The sequence below is a fragment of the Syngnathoides biaculeatus genome, chromosome 9 (assembly GCF_019802595.1).
Source record: "Syngnathoides biaculeatus isolate LvHL_M chromosome 9, ASM1980259v1, whole genome shotgun sequence".
Classification (NCBI taxonomy): domain Eukaryota; kingdom Metazoa; phylum Chordata; class Actinopteri; order Syngnathiformes; family Syngnathidae; genus Syngnathoides; species Syngnathoides biaculeatus.
In genome coordinates, this window is record NC_084648.1 from 2,070,638 (window position 1) to 2,095,428 (window position 24,791).

Below are 24,791 nucleotides of genomic sequence, written 5' to 3' on the forward strand. Positions count from 1 at the left end.
TCATATGTTACCTGGGAAATCTCACCATTCTTACATAAAGGTTAAATGAGTGTTGCTGTTGGACAATGACATTATTATAAAACGCTAAATATGTATTTTTTGTGCTTAGTAAATTTAGTTCATTCACATTAAGATGTTTAAGTGCAGATAATATCAACAAAAGCGCACAGAAGACTTTCCCAGTCATTCATAAGGAGAAGTTACACATTGGGAAAGAGAATGTATCACATCCACTTATGGAAATGAGATTCTATATTTGCAAGGAGATAGTGGAGAAGCCAATTTAACATTTAAAGCTAAAGTTCAACATCATCTGTGTGATTATTTGTACTGGTAGGTGAACTTTTATATATTGAGTGCACAACGTGATTGAGGCTGCAGGACAAAGTGTAAATCAGTTGCAGTTATCTGTAGCGTCATTTTGTCCCATTTGCCATTCATGTTTCTTAATAATTACAAGTCATAAACAGACCTGAAATGTCAAATTACAGATATCTCAGAAGCTGCCTGTGATTCTTGCTTGAAATATCTCCAAGGCAACGACGTTTTGACTCGTCTTAGCGACAGTTCCAGTTAGTGGCTGTATGTATGTTACAGAGCAGGTTTGTATGGACGAGTACAACTCTGACAACACTTCAAAATGACAAAACTTTACGGGGTAAGATCATACTAACCTAATCCTGAAAGGTTTCTTCTCAGCTCTGTCAAAGTGTCCATGTGTCTTAAAAGGAAAGGTATGATATAAATTCATGCCATTTATCATTAAAAAAAATAACCCTAGCGTGAATGTTTAGTGATCAAAGGCCTCATGTTCTTCAAACGTTAAACCACCATCCAATCACACCATGTACACAAGACGGAATTTAATTTACATATAAATCATTATTGAGTAGGATGAGTAAAAAGATTTCAAAGACTGAAAATCAGGTTGTGAGGAGACTCGTGTCATCTATGATCATCCATATTAAAGTCTTTTGACATATTTATGTTAAAACACTTAAAATGTAACTTTTTCACAGTGAAATGGGCTTATAAAACAACAAAGTTTTTACACAAGGATTATACGTGCAAAGGTGCCGCTTCTGGGCACGTAAAGCTAAAATGAGATTTGGTCCACTACAAAGTTGCTATTCACTGTTGTCGTTGATGCTGCTGTTTTTACAAAAAAAAACAAGACAGATCAATTAAAATAGCGATGTGACAGTTGCCTAAACTCAAAAAAGTTTAAATTCACGACAGCATAAATTCATTCATCCAGGGGTTGTGGGTTCGCATCCCACTGGGGCCTCCACTCCCTGAGAAGGGTTGCGTCAGGAAGGGCATCCGGCGTAAAAATTGTGCCAAACATATGTGCATTCATCTGAGATGATACACACACACATATGTTACTTATTAAAACTACACAGCCACAGGATGGAGGTGTCCTGGAGGAGGAACGGGAGGAGCAGGGGGAGACTCTTGACCTTTGTAGCCCAGAGACAGAATGTGCTGTTGCAGGTGCGTGATCCACTGCTCTTGTACAGACAGAGGCCCGTGAAAGACTTTTTCACAGAACCTGCAAAACAGACAAGGAAGGCTCATCCAAACTGTGGAGAATGAAAAGACGACTGTCGAGGAGGCATCACTAACTGTCACAAATAACATCCATCCATTGTCATGTTCCGGGCCACACGTGAGCTGGATTCCATGCCAGCTCACGAGACGCCGAGGTGCACAGGACTGGTCGCCAGTCTGGGTCAGACTGTGATTCAGTCAGACTGGTAGCAAGCCAACCCAAAATAATTGTTGGCAAACATTACCAAACTTATTCTACTTCTGTGATATTTAAGAAAGGATCTCAATATCATTATTATATTCATCACAATATTATTGTATTTAGGGATCCAGATTAATCTATATTTCACCATTTTCAAAAATTTTATTTTATAGAATGTATGTGTGTGTGTGTGTGTCTGGATGTTCAGAATACTGCAGCAGAAAAATGGCTCCAAGTTGACATACTGTACCTCATCTTTATTCATTCATATTCGGCAGACGTTTTTCAACACACACTTCTATGTAGTGTGTCAAATTTGCAATGCATATTTGGGTCTCTGGTGCATCCTTATTGATCACGTTCAGGTCTTATATCTGTACTTGAATATACCTTTTTTCTGCAGTATTATTACTGTTCCTTGTTGACTAGTCCATGAAAATCACACATTTCTACATAGACAGTGGTTCATTTTGAATAATTTCAATTTTTAAATAAGTGCCACTGTCATTAAAAGCATGATTCTTAGTATGTTATTCATGAAAAAACGACAGCCGACATGGACCCATGTGTTTTTTCCCACCACAAAATATGGTTTGGACGTATACAGATTTTTGTAACTCCTGCCATGAAAATCCTCTCGAAGGATTTGTTTTTGAGAAGAAGCAGGAAGTGACGTAAAGGACAGACCCATCCTCAAGTGGACTCGTTTGTTTTCATCAGTTTCACTTCCGGGAAGGTAGCTCGTTGTTCCTTCGTGTTATCCAAAATGCCGGCTCGTTGCAATGCTGGACATTGCTTGAACACTCGGGAGAATGGCTTTACCCTTCATAAGTTTGCAAGAGACTCGGTTCGTCGTGAAAAATGGATTGAACAAGTACAGAGGACGAGAGCTTCGTGGGTTCCAAATGATAGGTAGGCGTGTATACAGCAACTAAAAAAAATAATAGTTTGGGGCGGACAATGTAATCGGTCTCTCATAACGTAACAAAAGATCTGCGTCCGAAATGTGTCGATGTGCGCGCCGGGCTGCTGCGTCGCTTCGCCAGCGAAGGCTGCGCTTCGGGCTCGTGGACGGCGGCAGGCTCTGAAGAACGCTGCCACAATGCAGCACTCAGCCGCGTGCGACAACAACGCAGTAAAGCGCCCCGGCTCGAGTGTGTTGTTCATTGCGTACTGCAGCGGCTGTGAACAACCCCCTAAAGCAGCCCGGCTCTGCTCCATTATAAGCCACAGGGGCGCCGAAAATGAGCCACACCGGCTAAGGAGCCGCGTTCCCCGGTTCGGCTTCGGCGAAGGCTGCGCATCGGGCTTGCGGACGGTGGCGGCTCTGAAGACCGCAGCCGACAATGCCTCACTCAGGCGCGTTCGGCGACAATGCAGTAAAGCACCCCGGCTCAACGGTGTTGTTCATCGCATACTGCGGCGGCTATGAACAACCCCCTAAAGCAGCATGGCTCGGCTCCGTGATAAGCCCCCTCGGCGCTGAAAGTGAGCCACACCGGCCGGCTTCGATGAGCCGCGATGGCTCATCTCGGCCGCGGAAGTGGATTGGACGGGAGGCGGTTTGACCGTGATCGCACATCATCTCAATATGGCTCGAAACAATAGTGTAATATTGCCCCGGTAACTTCACTCGGTTGTGTGGTGTTCTCCTTTTTGAAAAGAGCTTCCCTGTCAGAAGGGTCGTGTTGGTCTCCCATAGTTAGGGTGCACCACGTTTTCATTGGCGAATGTCCGGGTGACGTCACGGACAGAGGATGCAGCCAATATGGCGACCACTAGGATGTCGTCGAATGACACTCCTGCAACTTTGCGCATGGATGATGCACTCTCCGCTCACATTTATTTTTTCGTATAGACATTGAAGTGAATAATGTTATGTGTATTTTTCATTACAATATCTATTTTAGAATGTTTATAGGGATGACACTTGACCTTTAATGTACCAATTATGTTTTAAAATGGCAACACATATATTTAAACAAGTCCACTCACTGACCTGCACTTAAGAGAGTAAACCTTTCCGACTAGTTTGACCAAAGGAGTTAATGGAGGTTTGGGTAGCAGTGCCGGAATGCTGCCAGACCGTGATGGTTGCTGGGAGTTGGTGACGTCTTCATTTTCTTCTCCTGCCGGTGGAAGTTGTTTTGGAAGCGCTAGGGAAGACACAAGTGGTGTTACGAGCTACAGAAGGCCTCGACCTTCCTTTGTTTGAAGTGCTAACCTCGTGGAGAGCGCACACCACCATTTCCATACGCCGCTACAGAGTGTGCCTGGCCTGGTGTTTTTTTGGATGAACCAGCAGAGGCACCCTGATCATCTTTACTCAATTTATGGCCTGAGAACTTCAAATTGCTGCCAGGCAACAATTCGGAATCTGACAAAGTGGATAGGGAAGCACTTTTCTGGAACGAAAAGAGAATGGAGGCAAAGTTTGATTTTGCATTTCTTCAAAACGGTTCAAAGTCAAACATACTTTCTAATTATCATCAATCGTTAGGCTACACCACCCCCCGAATTCTAATCCTTTCCCTTTCCAACGCATTATTAACAATTGTTTGGTTCCACATTTACAGAGCTGTGCTTGAATGAGTTTGGTGTGGAGGAAACATGACTGCCCTAACCTCAATCTTATCAGACCCCTTCGGGGTGAGCTACATGAGAGAGTCAGTGTCAAGACAATTGGTTCTTAACATGAATTAAACAATACCTTGGTTCCTTCAGCTTGGATCTAAGATCATCTTTCCTCATTGAAATGAATGGAAAATCCATGACAACCGCCATGCACACAAAGTCAAACAAATAGCAAATAGCACACCTTCTTGATGTACAGGTCTCCCTCCCGATAGCGACGGGTGAGAGCAGTCACCTTAACCGGGTCCTTCCGCATCAACTCCCTGAGGTGCTCTATCGGCGAGGTTGCCCCTTCTGTTTTCCATTCCACCACACCCAATTGCCGAAGGTGGGCCCGTGCGTGACTGGCGAGCGCCTTGCGGTTTTCAAAATGAAAGCCACAGAGCTCACAGGATTTGCCTTGAAGACAACAAAGCAAGCAGCCCAGTTACTCAGCGCTGGCAAATTGTACATGGAATTAAATACTCACTTACAATACAAGTCTACTAATGGTGAACAAATCAGAACCTGAAACAGAAGTCTATGAAATGTAAACAAATCAGAATTTGACAAGCATCTAGGAATGATTTTTTTCCCCCCTGAAATTAATTCAACACCTCTCTTTCACGTAGTTTAAAGGCCACTATCAAGTAGCATATAATTCATGGACAGACACTTTTTCTCTCTCTTACCAAAGAGTGTCTCTCACTTCTTACCCCATGTCAAAGCCCCACTCTTGCAAGATGGCGACTTGTCTTTCATTGAGTAATCCAGAGGTGAGGGGCAGAGGTTAGAGATTGTCTGGAGGCTCTCTGATGTCCTCTGACAACCTTGAGGACTCCACTGGATTTTCCCCGATGACGACACCTCGGCGGACAAAAGCTTGTCTTCACCGTGCATCATCACGTCCTTCAGGAGATCAATCGGGGACGTCTTGATGGACCAGGTGAGGCCAAGCTGGCGCAGATGGGCACGGGCGTGGCACGACAGGGCTTTGCGAGTCTCGAAAAGCTGGCCGCAGTAGTCACAAAGGACTGTCGGTGGCGAAACTTCATCTTTGGGGCATGCAAAGCAGGAGGAAATTATGTTGAGAAATGATGGCACATAATGAATCGGCAAAAAAAACGTTGCGAGTGTTACCTGCACTAGGCGTTACCAAAGCAGATAGGTTCTCCGGAGGAGTACTGCTACTACTGGAGCTAGTTCCACTCACTAGTGACATCTCAACGTCCAACGGCTCAGGCTTGGGCTTTTTGAGGAGGGGGTCCACTGCCAAGCGAAAGCCTTTCTTGGCTTTCGGAGCCCGACTGACTGAGTTCTGAGGAGATTTTGCAAGGCTTGGGAAAGTGGAGGGCAAAGAGGATCGGGATTGCCACGCGACGGGAGACCGTGGCGGGGAGGCCACATTAGAGGCCGGTGCTGAAGAAGGTTCTGCGAAGGAGCTCGCGGTACTACTCAATTTGGTGGGGTGCGTCGCTTCTAACACGCCACTGCTCACCAGATCCTGTACAGTGTCGATTGCGGACTCATCTTTCCCTAGCAGGTCAAGAACCCCAATCTGCCGCAGATGAGACCGTGAGTGGCTTGCCAGGCCTTTCCGATTTTTACAAATCTCCCCGCAAAGAATGCAAGTGAACTCCTCGGGGGGCTTTGGCCGCTTACAGGGAGGAGATGTGGGTGGAGATGACAGCCCTGAAGGATGTTTAGCGGGAGCCTCGAGTAGACTGTTTGTGGAGAAAGGCTCCTGTTGCTTCTTGCTGGGGGACTTGAGGTCCTCGTCCTTCATGATCTGATAAAGAAAGTTAATGGGGCTGCCCTTGACGTCGGCGTCAGGGATTCCCATCTGTTGCAGATGTGAACGAGCGTGATTGGACAGACCTTGACGTGTCTCATACCAGCAGCTACAAAGCTGGCAAATGTGAAGATCATTGTTGTTGTTAGAAGCTGCAAAATGGAGGACGACAATTAGTAGAGTATCACATGGCTAGACAGACAGATTAATCAGGTACACACTCCCAGTTAATCACAGCACTGAGGCAAAATGGAGAGCACCACAACATTCCCCTCTTATATAGCGGTTCAACATTCATGTACATGCCAGTTAATAATCCTTACTAGGGGTTGGATGACCTCATACTTTATTGGTGTATATGTTAAGGTGATGAGGTTCATCAGTCATGTCATTTCTATTCTCTTCCAGTCAGTGTGCACTTCCAAATACACTCACTTACTCCTTTCCCCGCCCCCACTCAATTATCCAATCAGATTCAGATAACTTCATGGCCCCGCAGACAGTCAGATGCTCCATGTGTGTTTAAGTAGCAGCTGTTTTAAATTGTATCATTACAGAGGACCGCTACTAATATTAGTTAGCCTGTCTATGGCCTTTTACATTGTATGCTATCATGAAGCAAGCAAGCAAGCTTTTGCTCGACAAAATGATATGGTTTCATTGAGCATTTTAGTATCTGAACATAAATGTTAATTTTTTATTTGGTTTGCATAATTTGTGGTTTTAATATAACCCACACCAAAGCCCCACAAGGAAGATTTCTCTCATTATTTTTTTCACTAAGAACACAGGCTTACTTAATGTGACCGGGGCATCCGTTTCCAGAGGTGCCCATAGTGGCTTTGCTGTAGTCTGGGGCTCTGAGGAGGATAATGCGTTGTCCTGTTGTCGTCTAAGAGCTGGATGAGATGCGTCAGGAAGCGAGACTGCTGGTGTTCTTTCGGGAGAATGTTGTTGATCCATGATCTAGAATCTTTGAATCATCTGTAACGCAGGAGGTCTTGCAGTATCTCTCTCTCTCCTCCCATAGGAACAGCAATGCTCAAGTGTCAAACCAAGCTGAGGATGCACAACATATAAAAGATTGCAATTAATATCACACACAATTGAGCCTGGATGGTGAAACGGAAGCCCACAAAGGATTTAACAATTGAAGGCCACAGGCATATATGAAACTAAAAACACCATAATCATCTCTGTATTTGCTTCTATTCTCTACTCTATTTGCTTACGCCTAACCTGAGGTGGACCACTTGCCCAGAGATGTTGCTTTGGAGGATTCTGCCTTGACAAAAAAGCATCATGAGGAAGAACGACTGCAGAGGAAGTGGTTACCTGTGGCGCTTCAATTTGAAATGGCGTCTCATGCTGTTTTAACTGACATTGTACAACACTATACTGGGAGGCCGCATTGCTCAGTGGTTAGAGCATTGGTTTCGTAAACCAGGGGTCGTGAGTTCGGATCTTACTGGGGGGTCTAGTCCTCAAGAGGTGTTGCGTCAGTAAGGGCATCCGGTGCAAAAACTGTGCCAAACAAATATGAGCGTTCATCTGAGATGTCACACTGTGGCGACCCCAAACGGAACTAGCCGAAAGAAACTTGTTCTGTACTGCACCATACTAATGTATTTGATAAAAGCTGCCCACTCACCAAGCGATGTCACTGAACCTAACTGTGGGTCTATGAAGCCCTTTGAGACTCTTTTGTGATTAAAAGCTCTACAAACCACCTTGACTTCTTTGAAATCCATCCATCTTTCACAACTCTGGTGGGCAATTTAAAGTCTTCATTTTCCTTAACCTTTTGGAATGTGGAGGATGCTGGAGTACTCTTAGAAAACCCATGCAAGCATGCTTGCATGAACACTGATGTGCTTTCTAAATTCACAGCTTGCCCATTCTATGAGGCAAAAAAACAAATATATTTGAAAGTATATGTGCAACTATTTTAAGGAAATTACAGTACAAATAATGATTTCTATTTAAATAAGACGTGTATGAATGTGACATTTGTGACTTAATATTATTAGTAGTAATAATAATAATCTGTTAGAATATGCTAAACCTGACTAGTTCTTTACACCCTTTAATGAAAATCCACTCAAGACTTAATAGGATAAACCTGGGTTGACCACTCCATCTAATGAATACCTGTGTTTCACAAATTATTCATTATTGTCACCGACTGGTTAAGGAAGCGTCTCAATTTCACAAACTTGATTTATGACGCACTTTTTTACATTTAATGTGTAAAACTAAAACAGCAACAGATATGGACAAATAATACGGTACATAGGATATCTCACCTCAGAAACTAGCACCTGTTATTATTGTTTTGATGGATAAGAAAGTTGGTATCTTTTGAATCATACGTGCCTCTGAGGAAAAATGTCATATTAATGTCATATTATTTATGTTGTCTGCGTTATATATGGGGAAAAAAACGGGAAAGAGCTGGCAAATAGAGATTCCTGGCTTGTACTGCTTATTATTAAAACTTATCATGTGCTAAATAAAGTTTCTTGCTATAAGGAGCACAAGGATTAGGATTTTTTTCATACGTGAAAAAATAATAATCTGCGAACATAAAACCCAAGTAAATATGATAACGATTGCGATAAACACTTAAAACAGACTTCATGTTGCCTTTGAAAATTAAAAATGACACCAAGTTACATATCGATAGTCATTCACCTACTTTGACTTGCAGTCAGCACTTTACTGACAAAAAACGATCACGCAAATTAGTAAATATATGTTACAACGAATCAAACGATAACCCTGGAAAAAAAAATTGAGCAATCCCCCACATCACAATAGGGGTTCACACTGGGATCCACCTTTGTTTTGCCATGCAAGCGTGATAACGACACTTGAAACTGAGTCATAAATACTGTTTGCAAGAAAAGAAAAAACAGAAACGTAACCAGCGTTCCGGGACAAAGACAAACTAATCGATTAAGTTATTTTACCTTTGAGCCTCAAATAAGCAAACCCGTGTCAACATAAACAACCCTTAGTCTTGCTAACCGGAACTAGCAAACAAGGGGTAGGGCTTTCCCTTCAAAGTAAGAGATACAGGATACGGTCGACACGATACATACTGTAGTCACACTTTTATTATTACATACAGTACTTGGAATTTAAGGGCTTCTTTTTCAGACGATCACGTTACACGATTATTGATTATTTTTGTCGCTTTCCCCTTTTACATATTATAAAGAACATAATATCGTCGGCAAGTATAAAAAAAAATTACACTGGAAGAGTAGTTCGATTTACACAATTTTCGCAACATCCCAAGTGATTACGCATTAACCGGGATACTGAATATTTCAAGGCCTACAAAGTAATAAAGCCTTGTGAGTGCGAATCATTGTTTCTATGTGCCCTGTGATTGGCTGGCGACCGTTTTAGGATGTCCCACACTCCCTGCCCAAAGGTAGCTGGGATTTGTTCCAGCAATCTCGCGACCCTTGTGACGATAAGCGCCTTGGAAAATAGATGGATGGGTGGATGTACATGAGACCCCCTGAGGGTGACGGGGCCCAAACGGGCAGGAGGCGGCTGCCAACCAGTCAGAAGGTAAATTAAAAACAACCATTCACACTCAGATGGTTTTGCACTTCCAGGCCACCGTAGAAACCGGAGTATTCGCGCAAACTCCACTAAGGTGAGGCCAGATTTGAACCCAGCCCCACAGAATTGTGAGGTTGAACGTTCCCCCTCCTGTCCACCCTTTGTCCCATTTTCTCCCGTCCTTCCCTCACAGAGTTTAGCACGAGAAATTGACCAAAAACAACACACAAATGTCATTGTACCATTTATGTAACGCTTTACTTTCCTCAACTTTTATCTTATCTTCTATTCCTATTTAGTTACATTTGCACTCTATCGTTTTTTTTTTTTTTACATCAATACAGTTGAAAAGCTTCTTTCTGTTGGACTGAACAAGTATAACTCTCAATAAATAACCACCGTAATGCAAAGAAACCAAAGTGGGAGCTGATTAAACGTGATCTGTCTTAAAAGGGACACAGATCACCAGAAAGGTGTTTGACAGAAGAACAAAGACAACAAAATGTAGTGGTGGAACTGGATTGTGATTATTGCAGTAAACTTAAATAAATTGTTATGGTCATTTTAAGATGTTGGGAGTTTGGTCAAGTTGAGATCCTTACAGGAATAACATGAGTGCAGGCTGTATGGATGTAATGTTTGTCAAACATGGCGCATTTAGGTTCCAGAGATTTTATTTGTTTCAATGAAAACTCATTAGTAAGCTTTTATTTTATTTAAAGTAATGTGTGTTTTTTTTTTCCACGACATCACCCATTGTGCTGCCTCGGAGGGCAGCCATTTTTGATCCCTGTGCTCCGTTACTCATACATACAGCAAGGTGGACGACATTAAGTTTCTAACTGCATTTATTGAAGACAAGCCCAGGCTGACTATTAGGCTACCTGGCATACACACATCATGGGACTCAGGACTGCGTCACAAAGGCGCAGTATTGTGCCCTTGTTCTTTTACTCTGTGACAGAAATCACGAAGGTGGAGCACTTACCTGTATGCTAACATGAAAAACAAAAGGCGGTGGAATATTATTTTTTTAATATCGAGGCAAACTCCATTTATTTTATTTTTTTTTTTCAAAAAGTAAAACCTGTTTATTTGTTCACCACAAACAAAGCAAAATGTTTATTATTTGTTTAAAATGTCATGACAATGGCAGGAAGACAAAAGAATAAACAAATCCAGTATTTCCAAAATTCTCGAATCTTGATCAACAAAAAAAGATCTTAACCGTAATGTTGGCCACCTGAAAAGAATATCTCTTAAGCCTGTTAGCTCAGCGACACATCAGCCAAACCAAGCAGCGTGATAGCAGCCTCGGGCAATCGTCCACAAAGCAAAGTCTCCGTGAAACACAGAGCTCCATAATGTGTCCGATGTCCCCGCTTTCGAAGTTGGACTTGTAACCCGGATCGGGAGCCTCTTCGTCGTGAGGCTTTGAAGAGCGCGCCGACTAGCAACTCTGGAAAAAGCTTCAGCGAATTGGCGAGAGTTATCAAAAAAAAAGGCAGAAGAAGGCTCTCTGATGGTTAGCGAGTCCTCTCTGGTGTACTTGAGTCCCAAGACCCCCGTGAAACACAAAAACACAAACAGTAACGGAGATAATTGACCACTCCATGGAAATTACGCAATCCGCGTCACTGACCAATCAGAGGCCAGAGATCTGCATAATCTCAGACTCAAATCTCAGACAATGCTGGATGGTCCAGTATAGCTTCTGTTAGTGTTTTATCGCGTATTTGGGTTCTTTAACAATAGATATGGTTAAGAGGTGTAGTCACGGACTTTATAATAGTGACGACAGGTATCCTGTATGATCATCGCAAAATATCGCTCAACACAGATCAAGTGTGACAATCATTCACACGTAGCTATATTATGCAAGCGAAGAACTGCTAATTCATTTATATGAGACATGTATTGAAAATCAAATATAGGACTTACCTTCGTGCAAACATATCTGTTCCGGTTGATGGGATTCAGTTGATTATGCAGTCTTCCTCAAAGTTTTATTCATCTAAGACATTTTTCATACTCTGTCTTCTGTTCCGGTTGATTTTAGATGGATTCAGTTAATGATGCGGTCTTACACAAAGTTTGATCCATCAAAGACATTTTTCGTACTGGGTCTTCGGTTTTGGAAAGGGTACAAATTGAACTCCACCAACTAGCCTTTCAGGATACCCGTCATCACTATTATAAAGTCCGTGACTACACCTCTTAACCATATCTATTGTTAAAGAACCCAAATACGCGATAAAACGCCAACAGAAGCTATACTGGACCATCCAGCCAGCGTTGTCTGAGATTATGCAGATCTCTGGCCTCTGATTGGTCAGTGACGCGAATTGCGCAACATCCACGGAGGGGTCAATTGCCACGTGCGCTGACGTAAGACAAACAATTCGTAAAAAATGGCAAATACAATACAATACATTGTTAACTGAGACAGACGCCATGCTTCTGATTTCATTCAAATCAACGATATATTATAGATTCTAAATACAATACATTCTGAACTGAGAGAGACGCCATGCTTCTGATTTCATTCAATCATTCACACGTAGCAATGTTATGCTAGCGGAGAACGTCTCATTCATTTATACGAGACGTGTATTAAAAATCAAATTTAGGGCATATCTTCGTGCAAACACAGTCTGGTTAAGCTTCGGCCGCGAGCCAGCAAGAAATCGATACGTTTGTGCAATCCGATCATCGCTAAATATCGCTCAACAAAGAATAAGTGTGTCAATCGTTCACACGCAGCAGTGTTATGCTGTATTGAAAATCAAATATAGGGCATACCTTCGTGCAAACATGTGTTCCGGTTGATATTAGATGGATTTAGTTGATGATGCGGTCTTCCACAAAGTTTGATCCATCGAAGGCATTTTTCGTACTGGGTCTTCGGTTTTGGAAAGGGTACGAATCGAACTCCACCAAACTAGCCTTTTAGGATACCTGTCGTCACTATTACAAAGTCCGTGACTACACCTCTTAACCATATTTTTTGTTAAATAACCCAAATACGCGCTAAAACGCAAACTAAACCTATACTGGACCATGCACTGTTGTCTGAGAAAATGGCGGGAGCAAAAACGGGCTTTGGTCTATGCAGATCTCTGGCCTCTGATTGGTCAGTGACCCGGATTGCGCAATATCCACGGAGGGGTCAATTGCCACATTGGTCGGCGTTAGGTAGGGAGGTTAAATGGCGGTGCGCAGTGGTGTATGGGTAATTCAGCAGAACGTGTGACGTCAGTGAAAACATCCCATTGTTGTTGTTTTGGTTTGAATTTGTGAGCATAAAGACAGATGCAAAAGCTTAATCTATCGTGATCACTTCAAACTCTTTCTTCAATCTCAATAAGAATTGAGAACTCAGTTTTTAGATAATAATTCTTGAGAGCGATTTTAAGGAGTTGATCTAGCACGGGAACCAAGAGTATTTTTCTCAAATACTTTAGTTGGTGATAGACATCAATCTTCAATATCTTGGCCCAAAAATATTATTCACTATAGAAGACGGGGAACATTTAAAAAAATGTAACTCGTAAGTAATACAGATTTCAAAATGAGCTTGTGTTAAGACGTAAATAAAACGTTTGTCAGTGCAGTCCACGGATGGAAAGCCCGATGAGAGGGTGTTCCGCAACTTCCGGCCTCCTCAATTGCACCGCCTACTTAGTCCGCGCAGCCGCAATGAGCGCGCCTCTTCAAACTGCCATTGCCAAGCGGCCAGTGTTACGTCGTCGATAACTTCGTTCGTGTCCTACAGACTGGTAAGAATTACACCTTTTTCCCAACTTTACTTTTGCAAACTGCGACTGAGCAGCCGCTGCGGGGCCGGCAGTAGCTGCTGTTTTTGTGAAACTAATAAAAGCTAAAATGTTGTTGACTGACGATTGGTAAGCTAACAAGGAGCTAAGTAGACAGTGCAGGTCTTATTGGTTCTATCCTTCAGTATGGGGGGCCTTAGTGGTCCTTTCTTTGTCTCACCCACGGCTCACGCAAATTCCTTCTCTTACCACAGCTGCTGCAAACATTATGCAGCGTGGAGATTTGTAGCCCAGTTAAAAAAATAAAAATGATCACAGTAAAATCGGTTCTTCTACAGCACGTGTAACTCCATTTTTTTCAAGTATTTAAATGAATATATTTAATCCTGCGGACTTTTTTTTGCATTGCTTTTTTGTTCAATTTAAACTCTACGTTTAAGATGGCCTTATCCACCTAATGTTTAATGACAATCTAGGAACATGTAGTGATTTTTGTCACACGTCCCAACTCTTTTTTTTTTTTTTTTTTTTTTTTCCCCCCCTTCTTTTCACCCCCACCTTCTGGTTGACAAGGTTTTAGAAGTTTGCTAAGAAGCTTTGTTCCCTGCTGGTTGAACATGACTTGCATGTGACTCCATGGGTTTTTCCTCTGAATACAAAACTATTGCACGGATCCCTGGAAGGCATTTGGGGGGAAAAAAATGAAAAAAAAGTCAAGGATTTTAGATGTCACACATGCTCACTTGGTCTTTTGCAGTCATTTGGCACCACTACCACCATTATGTCTTCTGGAAACGCTAACATCGGCAAGCCGGCTCCAGCTTTTAAAGCTACAGCTGTCGTGAATGGACAGTTCAAGGACATCCAGCTATCTGATTACAAAGGTAATATCACATTTTGCAACCCTGATTTTACTTGTTACTTTTTCCACATTGTTTTCCCTCCTCGTTGCCTTTCAGGAAAGTATGTGGTGTTCTTCTTCTACCCGCTGGACTTCACATTTGTTTGCCCCACTGAGATCGTGGCGTTCAGCGACCGAGCGGAAGAGTTTCGCAAAATTGGCTGCGAGGTGATCGGCTGCTCCGTAGACTCTCACTTCAGTCATTTAGCGTGGTGAGGAATCTTCCTGGTTCAGTAGAAACCAGTTTCTAACTTTGAGTTACTCAATCACATGTTAATGCTGCACATTAGTTGTTGGGTTATTCCCTATAGGATCAATTGCCTTGGTGCAAAAGGGTACGCTCATTATGCTCCAGGTTGCCCGTATCGAAGTGCTGCTTATTCTTTTCCCGTTGCTATTTAAATAGGAGAGGAGTTGGATAAATGCTGTCACATCAGACAGGTTTTGAGCTACACCTACAGAGGTGAAGTGTGTTTGTGTGATGTAATTGTTTGGTTGAGAGAGAGCTCTTATCACCATTTGCAAAGAAAGACATCTTTACATTTGTTACAAAACGCCTTGTCCGCATGGCAAATCTAATAGTTGCAGCCCAAGCCTGTAAGCGATGTGTTTTTGTCGGTGCACTTTCTTGTTGTTCTGCTGGCTTGAAGAAGCACCACCCCACTGGCGTCAGGTTATCTGCCGGGACCCTGCTACTCTGCATACAACAGATAAGTTCCCGGTGATACACTAAGTCTTATCAAACTCAAATTTTTAAATGGAAGATTCTGGAAGCTCGAACAGTTTAGCGTTCATTACCCATTTGCATTTTTAAAAGCCTTTTTGTTGGTAGTGATCGTTGTTCTATCGTCTTGAAAGTCCCACTGACATCCCTATAAACATTGTAAAATAGATGTAAAAATTACATATACTATTATTCACTTCAATGTCTGTACGAAAAAATCAATAGGAGCGGGGAGCGTGTCATTCATGCGCAAAGTTGCGGAAGTGTCACTCGACATCCAAGTGGTAGCCATATTGCCCGCTACGTCATTTACAGATGTCACACTGGTACAGTCGCTATTGAGAAGACGCTGTGCCACCTGCTATAGGAGAGGAACAAGAGATTTTTGGATTTTTCCGATGCCCTTTCTGACACGGAAGCTCTTTTCGAAGAAAACATCACACAACCGAGTGAAGTTACCTGGGCAACATTATCCTATCGTTTCAAGCCATATTTAGATGACATTCCGATCCCTTCTAACTAACAGACTCCCCGACAGTATGTATGACGATAAGTAGCGTACTCAGCCGTGAGCAACGACAAAAGCGGCCTGGCCCGGCGCCGGGAGTCTTGTCCCTCGCTGAAAAAAGGATTATGCACACACACACTTTTTTCTTTTTTTCTTTTTTTTTTTTTTTTTAAATAGCTGCATACACACCTACCTGTCATTTGGAACCCACAAAGCTCTCGTCCTTTGCACCTGTGTAATCCCTTTTTCATAACGAACCGGGTCTTTTGGAAAAGTATGAAGAGCGAATCCGTCCTCCAGAGTGTTCGAGCAATATCCAGCAATGCAACGAGCCGGCGTTTTTGTTAACACGAAGGAACAACAAGCTACTTTCCCGCTGTTACAAACACGTGAACCCGCCTGAATGGACGTCTGCGAATAATATCACTTCCTGGTTCTTCTCCAAAACAAATCCCTTGAGGATTTTTGACTGGATTTCCAAAAAGCCGTTTACGTCAAAATAATGTTTTGTGGCGAAAACAAACAAACTGATTGGTCCATTCCGGCTGGCCTTTGTATTTATTTATTTGTTTGTTTTTTTTTTTTTGAACATCCTAAAAATCTTGCTTATGGTGTCAGTTGGACATTAAGTGTGCAGTCTTTTGTCTTATAAAGATAAAATGGAATTTGTTCTATTTTGATGGGTAATACTCTTCTCCCCCACAGGATCAACACGCCTAGGAAGCAGGGAGGTCTGGGTAACATGAAAATTCCGCTGGTAGCAGACCTGACAAAGAGCATTTCCAGAGACTACGGTGTGCTGAAAGAGGATGATGGCATTTCATACAGGTCACACAGACTTGCTTGAGACACCAGACTACATTACGATGTTGCCAATTCAGGGGCTGAACCCTTTTGTCTGTCTCCCTTTTTAAATGGGTCCAATTTCAGCTTCATATCAAGATGCTACATCTTGGTAACATACTAATGTAATTTCAAGAGAAATGTTAAGATTTGGCATTGAATGGTTGATTTAAGGGGAACAATGCACAATTGTGTATTTTTCATGGGAGAGAAAAATATTCAAACTTTAATATTGATACAATTTCACCTGTTAGGACATCGCCCTTGAAACGCAGCCCCTGAGTTGAGACTAACTGCAATGATTGTCTTCTTTTGGGAGGAGAAAAAGTACTGACTCCACATTTTCTGTCTGTCAGGGGTCTTTTTGTGATTGATGACAAAGGCATTTTGAGGCAGATCACCATCAACGACTTGCCAGTGGGTCGCTCTGTGGATGAGACCCTGCGCCTGGTCCAGGCCTTCCAGCACACTGACAAACATGGTGAAGGTGAGTTCAATAGGTTCTGAAATACTGATATTGATTTTCAGTACGTCAAACTGTCTGCTGTGATTTCCATATCTCAAGGGTTTTGTGGTTTGGCTCCTATTTGTACCATTGCTTGAATGTTCACTGTGATCCTTTTTTATTTTTGTCATAACCCTAATAATTCCGAATGCACTAACTATTTAGCAGTGCACATCTATTGAGCGGCCCGGTAACCGCACGGCGTGTTGACATTTGTACTTTGTGCATTTATACTGCTGTGTCAATGACTGATAAGTGAGCAAGCACTTTGTCCTCTCTCAGTGTGCCCTGCTGGCTGGAAACCAGGAAGCGACACCATCATTCCTGACGTTGAGAAGAGTAAAGAGTTCTTCTCCAAGCAGTAAATGTGAAGTTCTCCTTACCCCTACCTTGACGGGAGCACTTTCCCTCAGATGAAATGCGCTTTTGTGGAGCAGTCTTAAGTGACTTCCTGGTAGTCAAAAGCTCAACCTATTCTGTTAGATGTCTTGTCATTGTACGTCGAGTACACAACTGGTGGGACAACATCCAAGTCTCCAGCACTGAAAAGTTAATTGACTGTTTTTTTTTTTTTTTCATAAAAATTGTAAGAATTTTCCTGACTGTGTTTTCTCAATTGATTAAAGCAGTAGGAATGTGAAGCATTTTTTTTTTTTTTTTTTTTCTTCTCTCCTGTGTCCTACCAATTGTCGCCTCTAGAGTGTGCCACGAGCTTGTTACATTAACTTTTTGAGCTGAGTGACATTTTGCATGAGATCTCAACCACCAAACAAATGCCATTACTATACATACTGAAATCACGACTTCACAAATTAGTCTGAAATCGACAAAGTTATTTGATGAATGGCAACCGATATGTGCTTGTTGGACCTTTTTGCCACCTAGTGCAAGAGCATTAATTGTTAAGCGTGTTACTGGCAAAGATGAAGAATATTTGCCATAAGTAATTTTCTGACCAAAGAAGCCAAATTGGGCCATTTCTTGCAGAACAGTGATTATCTTAATGCACAGTAGTTGAAAATCAAGGATTTATCTCCTGAGCGCCATGTTTGCCTGTGGTTGGTTTCACGTGAAATTTGTTCATGTAGCATACAAAATGACGCCCATAGTAAAACATTAATTGCTCAAGTCTAAACTATAAAATAATTAGGTGATAAGCTGATCGCAAGCTCAATATGAACTGTGTTCAGTGGGAAGCCATCTGACAGCTGTGGAAATTGCTTATGTGAACCACCAAATCATTCAATTTTTCTGTTTACAAGTTGACTTCTAATGTTGTTTGAGCTTCAAGTGTTTCAAATGTAATAAACTCAGAAGTAGTTCAACTACATGTCACATTTTCCACCAGCTCGGATAATTAATATGGGCTCTTAAAGATATTTTCCTGTTTATGCAATGTAGTTACTTTACTGTGCATGCTGCAGCACTTCTCGTAAATTCCTAACCCAGTCTACAACCGCATCTGCTTATTCATGTGAAACTTCTTTGCTTAACGGCTCTTCATTTTTCACAGCTTGTTTGGGGAAACTGAAAGCAGAACTGGGAAACTCCCGTAGCTCATTGACAAGCCATCTCACAGTCACACATGCATACCTGTGGTACTGTGGCCTCTCTGACCAGCAGTGTAGGAGGGAGTTTCCGGAAACCTATCAGTGTTGTGACGTTTGTGAGGAAAAATTCCCCATATAAGGCGTGTTACTACGTCAATCGGAAAACAATCCCGTCTGGGGTTCTGAAGGTCAAGGAACTGAAGTGCTGACAAAGCAGATGATTCTGACAACAGTGTTCTTGAGAATTGCTTCAATAATTCCAAAGAGGTGACGTTTCAAAATGAACAAGCCATTTCTCAAATGCAACATCTCTTTTACTTAAATATACTGTACAGGTACTGTAGAAAAAAACAAACAAACAAAGGTCAGGGTCAACCTGACTAAAGAAATAAGTTACATCAGAATTCATCACAATGTACAAAGTCAAATGTAAACAGGACAGCTTCCGTCGGTTGTCACTGATTTGGGTGCCACAACACTCCAGTTGTGCGCTGTCAGTGCGCTTCCAGTCCAGTGTACGTGTTTCAAGTCTTTGTCAAGCAGTTTGGCTTCCTCAGTAGGACTTAACTTTGGGCGACAGCATGAGCTGACAGCCGCTGCTCACGTGTGTCATGACTTTCTGTTTGAGTTGGGCCACCTGCTCCCGGAGAAGGGAGGCCGTGTTGGATAGTCCCGCGTTGTCTGTTTTCAGAACTTTCACTCTGTCCTCCAAGCGGGCGATGCGCTCCAGTTTGCGCCGCCGACATTTGGACGCAGCCAGCCGGTTCCTGAGCCGCTTGCGCTCCGCCTTGATTCGCTCCTGGTTCTCCAGGTCGATGGGGGACATGGGCGGCGAGCTGTTGTCGCTGCTCTGCATGTCCGGGACGGTTTGGGGCTCCTCTTTGAGGCCGCCGAAGCGCGGCGCGTGCAGCCCGGCGCCGGCCAACGAGTGTTGGAAGTGATGGGAGCCGTGCGCCGCGCCCTGAGGCGGCTGCTGCTGCTGCTGCTGGTGGTGGTGGTGCTGGTGGTGGTGGTAGGGGTGGTGCGGCAGGTAGCTGATGGTGGCGGACGGGTAGCTGACGGCCGACGACAGGCCGGGGTTGCTGGTGCAACTGCCCAGGTTGGTGTACTCGAGAGGTTCTGGCTGCATGGATGCGCCGAACACCGAACCGGGCGCCGAGCAGGCGACACCCCCGGTTCCGATGGACACGTTGGGCGGCGCCATCTGGTTCATCTTGTGCAAGTCGTCCAGCGCCTTGACGAAACCCTCAGCGAAGCCCTCCTGCTCCTCGGTGATCCCGCGGTTGTACAGGTAGTGGCTCGGGGTCGGCGTGGTAGTGATGAGCCCGTTGCTGTTGTGGATGATGAGTCGCTCCAAATCCGGAGAGGCGAGCTTGAGGGAGCCCGAGTCCGCCGTGACCGACGAATACAACTCGGAGTCGGCGCGCAGGTGGTGAGACTTGAAGTTGGAGCTCCGATAGGGCTCGGACAAGTTCAAGTTCATGTTCTGCTTTAGTAACTTGTAGTCTGGCAAGGCTGCGCCTGGATGGCCATAAGCAGAAAGAAACGAGTCGTCATAAAAAGGCTGTTCCATTACTGTGGACATTTCGGCTTTTAAATCAGACAGTCAAATAGGCTACAAGAGTTCGTGAAGGTCCCAACTCTGTCTCCAGCAAGTCCTGATGTTATATTATAATGACGATCACTATCAAAAGCAGCAAAACTTCCAAAATAGCGGAACTCTACTATAGCAAGTCGTCGATTTGTACCTTTAGTTGGAATCAAAGCGCAGTCCAGTGACTAATTCAGATGCTTTCATTCCACTCGTGTGTTGGCCAGCCTTTAATTTGGCAAACCTGTCTCTCGCTTCCTGTCTTATTGTGAGGAAGCCGCCGAGTACTTTCTCACTATTTATTCGAACGCAAAGCAGCCCCGAGCGTAGCGCGTTCCGAGACCCGGGTTGGTCGCCGTCTCCTCGCAGCCCCGCCCCCAGGATGTCGGAGATACGTCATGACACGCGTTGCCGGGAACCGCCACCACTGTAAACACGGCGAGGCCCTTTCGCCTGGAGGAAAAGTCCAAAAGGTAAATAGGAACGACAACAAGAGCGCCTTCACTCGCGGTGATTCTGATTCCTCCACGAGCCTCGCGGGTCCACTGCGCTCCAGTAGACAACACCGCAGGCAAGTCCACTCTCAGACTTTGGCTGCGTGTGTCCGATCAATACCGCACGCACATGTCAGAGTCTGCTGAGTCACGCGTCCCAACTGATATCGCCGAGTCCATATTTGGGTATCCTGGCGCGCCGGTTCCTCCTGACACAAGCGGGAAGCCGATCCCCTTCTGGCTGGCTTCCAGCTGGACGGACGTGGGAGGCTGCCCTCCTTCCAGCCTCAGGCAGGAAAGAGACGCATGAGGCGAGGAGAGGGTGTGGAAACTGTGGGCGTGACTGCTTCAAAAATGCACTGAGCGTTCCGGCTTTGTGGCAACAAAAGACAATCAATTGATACGATCACGCACGTTTCAAAATGGGCAACCAAGACAAGACAGTCAGTGAAGTCCATCTGGGGTGCGCTTAGCACACCTGCCTCATAGTTTTGAGGACTCTGCTTCAAATCCAAGCCCTGGCTTGCCTGTGTGGGTTTCCTCCCGGTACTCCCGTTCCTCCCACATCCCCAAAACGTGGATGGTAGGTTCATTGAAGAATTGCCCGGAGGTGCGAACGGGAATGATTGTTTGTTTCTATGTGCCCTGCGATTGATTGGCTGGTGACCACTTCAGGGTGTACCCCACATCTCCCCCAAGGACACCTGAGATAGGGTGCAGCACGATCGCAACCCTTGTAAACAGTATGAAAAATGCATGAATGACTGATAATTTGACATTATAGTTGTACTCTAGCTGGTGAAGGCTTGAGAAAGTTTGGGAGTTTTATTATCAATATTATTAATCAGGGCGGCACAGTGGATCAGCTGGTAAAGCGTTGGCCTCACAGTTCTGAGGTCCCGGGTTCGATCCCGGACCCTCCATGTTCTCCCCGTGCCTGCGTGGGTTTCCTCCGGGCACTCTCGTTTCCTCCCATGTTAATTGGACACTCTAAATTGGCCCAAGGTGTGATTGTGAGTGCCGCTGTTTGTCTCCATGTGCCCTGCGATTGGCTGGCAACCAGTTCAGGGTGTATCCCGCCTTCTGCCCGTTGACAGCCGGGATAGGCTCTAGCACTCTCTGCGTCCCTCATGAGGATAAGTGGTGAAGAAAATGGATGGATATTATGAATCAATATTGCTCAAAAACATTTTAGCGAGACTTAATGAATAGTTGTGGAAACAGCCAAAAATAAGATTACACTTGTGTTTATTTGTTCATTGATGCAGGATGTCTTAGTCCAGCCAGGCAATTGTCATTGCGCCGGAGCCAATCACAGCTGACTTTGACTGTGGCTGGCGATATACAGCTTATCCTACCTAAGAATCAAATCCAGGACCTTAGGACTGTGAGGCAGACATGCTACCCACTCGAGCACTCTGCGGCCCATGTTACCGTGCCGCCCTACAATTATTAATAAAGGAAAACGTGTTTCGTTCGCCTTCAATTGTTTGCCAATCAACCATTTTCTGAAGCATATTACAAGTGGCTCTCTTGGATAGGTAGTGGCTAAGAACGATGGACGAATATACTAACATTACTCGGGTCAAAGTGTAAAGTGCGTACCATGGCTTGTCACCGAGCTGACAGCCACAAATGTCCTGCTTTCATACATTTTAAATGTGAATTTCTTGGCCCTGGAAAAAAAGATTAAAACACGTCTGACATATAACTTTGCGTGGATCATCAGGTTACATCTTCAGGGGCAGAGTCGACCTTTTCATGTGCTTGAGTATTTGACAGTGTGTGTTATTAAAGGGCAGATGTCGATGTAAACACAACTCGATGTATGTGTTGGATCGCACGTCACCTGAGACGAACACCTGCTTGATGATGGCCTCTGAATCATATCCCAGTGGGTCATGCAGCTGTGGATGTGCCCGTGCACGTTCCTCCGCTTTGGCTCGATCTTCCCGATGTTCTGTGTTGTGGCCGTGTATGACACAACCTCATTTGTTCATACAAATATTTGACAGCATCAAAGTGAGAAAACCCACATGAGCACGGGAGAACATGCAAATACCACAAAGGCGGGGCCGGGATTTGAACCCCGGTCCTCAGAACTGTGAGGCCAACGCTCTCGAGCTGTATTTCTTTCCGTGTTCATAATAAATGCATCAACTAATTGTCCTAATAATTTGACGGTTACTTGGGGCTCACTGCACTGTCTTAGATGAAGAATTTGAATTCCAAGGTGAACAAAACCTTGATATGATTTAATCGAATTAGATTACAAGAGCACAATGTCTTCGCATCGACTTGGAAACAATCAATTGTCTTTAAGACTGTTTGCCCAAGAAGCTATCAGGATCTGATAAAGTGTTTGGCATATTTAATTCTCTTCTTCAATTAGTTTAAATAAAAGTATGGGGTATTGTATCATTACATCGGCAAAAATGTCTGTGGAGACAGAAAAAGAAGTATTTTAAGGGAATCAGAAAAGCCTCCCTCGGCGGTCATGTTGAGCCTCACAATGACCTCATTAACTGTTGGTCACCAGCTCGAGATAACGTAATTGTTACTTGTCATGATGATGATTGTTTACAGTTTTTAAAAAAAATTAATTGTATATGTTTTAAATTTCATCAGTGACCCAGAGGCTCTGAACATACATTTTTCCTCACACATGGGCTAAAATGTGAAGAGAGATGGAAAGGAGCACACCTCGGACACCTCATACTAGCAATTTGGCCGCTGGCGTTCAGCGCCGTGGTGATTCATGGTGACACGCGGGCGAGCAGTACAAGAGAAAAGGAGAAAACTACAGACGAGCACATAAATGCAGTTCCCCTCATTCAATGGCTGTTTGGGAACATCTGTGATCTTCAATGCATACAATATGTGGCTAACATTTATCGGGGGCTAAATTGAATAGCTTAAGTATTTTTTTTTTCATTTTTTCAAAAAGGATCCCCAATGACTGCTCATAAACAATCACAAATGAAAAGTAATGAATCAACAATTACAGTGGGACAATAATATATGAAATATAATGGTAATTACTATGGCGAAAATACCGTATACAGCATTAAAAAGGGACAACAGGCTAAATAAAATTGTAAGGTACTCCACTTATTGTGTAGACAATTTTGAATCTACAGTAACATATTTGCAGTACTGCGCTGTGAAATTACAGTAAATTAAACAATGTTTTTTTTCCCTCAGATTACAAAAAATACTCATAAATCAGATCAAATGTGCATATTGTCAGTATAAAAAAATCCCATCATCCTTTATTAAATTTTATTTTTATGCCACAATCACGAACAAAATGTTATTTACACGGCGAAATTTGCAATCACAATTCACATAAATATGAAACACCTCCCATAAAAAAGTACAACAAACGCCGGTTATATAACTAGGAGAATTTGTATTTATGTGCAGTAATACAACATTATACACGCACATAGGTACTTAAGGGCTGCAGTAGTTGAGGGTCAAAAACAACAGTGTGTGTATAAGTACCTCTGTCTTATCTTATCTCATCCTATTAGTATAATTAGTATCTTCTAACTCGGGAGGCCATTGCAAGTCAATGCTTGAACGCTGAGCAATTAAATATAACTACAGTATGTACAAACAGTCCACGAGAATTTATCTAATTCTTGATAAGCTATCAACCATGTAAATTCTTAGATTGGAAGGTGGTGAGACGCCATTTTGGATACCAATTTTTTTAACATTATTATATAAATGTTACCAGGTTGCTAAGTTGGAGTTTCTCCCTGTGATTTCAAAGACAAAAGTTTCTGTCAGTAAAGGACGAGATGGTCTCTCCGGGTGACTTTAACTCCCTCAAACAACCTCTGCTGCTTATGCAGAGACTTAATGAAATGAACCAGAAGTAACGTTTCTCTGAGTCTTGGGCAAGGTCCTCCATGCTGGAAGCTCGGTGACCTGGAAGCGGCCTGTAGGTGTGGTGAGTCAGGTATGGCTAATCGTCACGGCAACAAGCTGGCTGTCCCCGCAAGGTGAGAACAAGTCAGTCCAACACACGGCAAGCGTATGAAGTCACTCCTTCAAGTAGGCCTGAGTAGTGTAATTTAACTCTAACGAGATGACAATGTCAGCAGTCCCTTCCTCATAACATGCCCCCTCCCAAAAACATCCTTTCCCC

General features: G+C 43.5%; 3 protein-coding genes across 8 annotated transcripts; 1 reads left to right on the forward strand and 2 right to left on the reverse strand.

Moving 5' to 3' along the window:
• Positions 1-667: 667 nt before the first annotated feature.
• On the reverse strand, positions 668-9,486 carry LOC133505993 (protein Wiz-like). Of its 4 annotated transcripts, none has more exons than XM_061829638.1 (8): positions 9,134-9,486; positions 6,959-7,220; positions 5,510-6,313; positions 5,086-5,424; positions 4,626-4,789; positions 3,981-4,161; positions 3,756-3,912; positions 668-1,555 (listed from the first exon to the last, which is right to left on the reverse strand). In XM_061829638.1, the coding sequence occupies exons 2-8, from the start codon at positions 7,122-7,124 to the stop codon at positions 1,399-1,401; spliced, it is 1,968 nt and encodes a 655-aa protein (XP_061685622.1). In that variant the 5' UTR covers positions 7,125-7,220; positions 9,134-9,486; the 3' UTR covers positions 668-1,398. The 4 variants fall into 4 exon arrangements, with proteins under 4 accessions (XP_061685622.1, XP_061685619.1, XP_061685621.1 ...); XM_061829635.1 differs by having other exon boundaries at positions 670-1,555; positions 4,575-4,789; XM_061829637.1 differs by lacking the exon at positions 9,134-9,486 and adding an exon at positions 8,860-9,121 and having other exon boundaries at positions 670-1,555; positions 4,575-4,789.
• A 67-nt stretch (positions 9,487-9,553) lies between these two features.
• Positions 9,554-17,641, forward strand: prdx2 (peroxiredoxin 2). 2 transcript variants are annotated; one of them, XM_061829639.1, is made up of 6 exons: positions 9,554-9,746; positions 14,274-14,400; positions 14,476-14,629; positions 16,355-16,477; positions 16,849-16,979; positions 17,280-17,641. In XM_061829639.1, exons 1-6 carry the CDS (start codon positions 9,666-9,668, stop codon positions 17,360-17,362), a joined length of 699 nt encoding a protein of 232 aa, XP_061685623.1. In that variant the 5' UTR covers positions 9,554-9,665; the 3' UTR covers positions 17,363-17,641. The 2 variants fall into 2 exon arrangements, with proteins under 2 accessions (XP_061685623.1, XP_061685624.1); XM_061829640.1 differs by lacking the exon at positions 9,554-9,746 and adding an exon at positions 13,360-13,519.
• A 1,182-nt stretch (positions 17,642-18,823) lies between these two features.
• Positions 18,824-21,592, reverse strand: LOC133506616 (transcription factor JunB-like). Of its 2 annotated transcripts, XM_061830921.1 has the most exons (2): positions 20,296-21,592; positions 18,824-20,068 (listed from the first exon to the last, which is right to left on the reverse strand). In XM_061830921.1, the coding sequence occupies exon 2, from the start codon at positions 20,028-20,030 to the stop codon at positions 19,101-19,103; it is 930 nt and encodes a 309-aa protein (XP_061686905.1). In that variant the 5' UTR covers positions 20,031-20,068; positions 20,296-21,592; the 3' UTR covers positions 18,824-19,100. The 2 variants fall into 2 exon arrangements, with proteins under 2 accessions (XP_061686905.1, XP_061686904.1); XM_061830920.1 differs by lacking the exon at positions 20,296-21,592 and having other exon boundaries at positions 18,825-20,288.
• Positions 21,593-24,791: the final 3,199 nt, after the last annotated feature.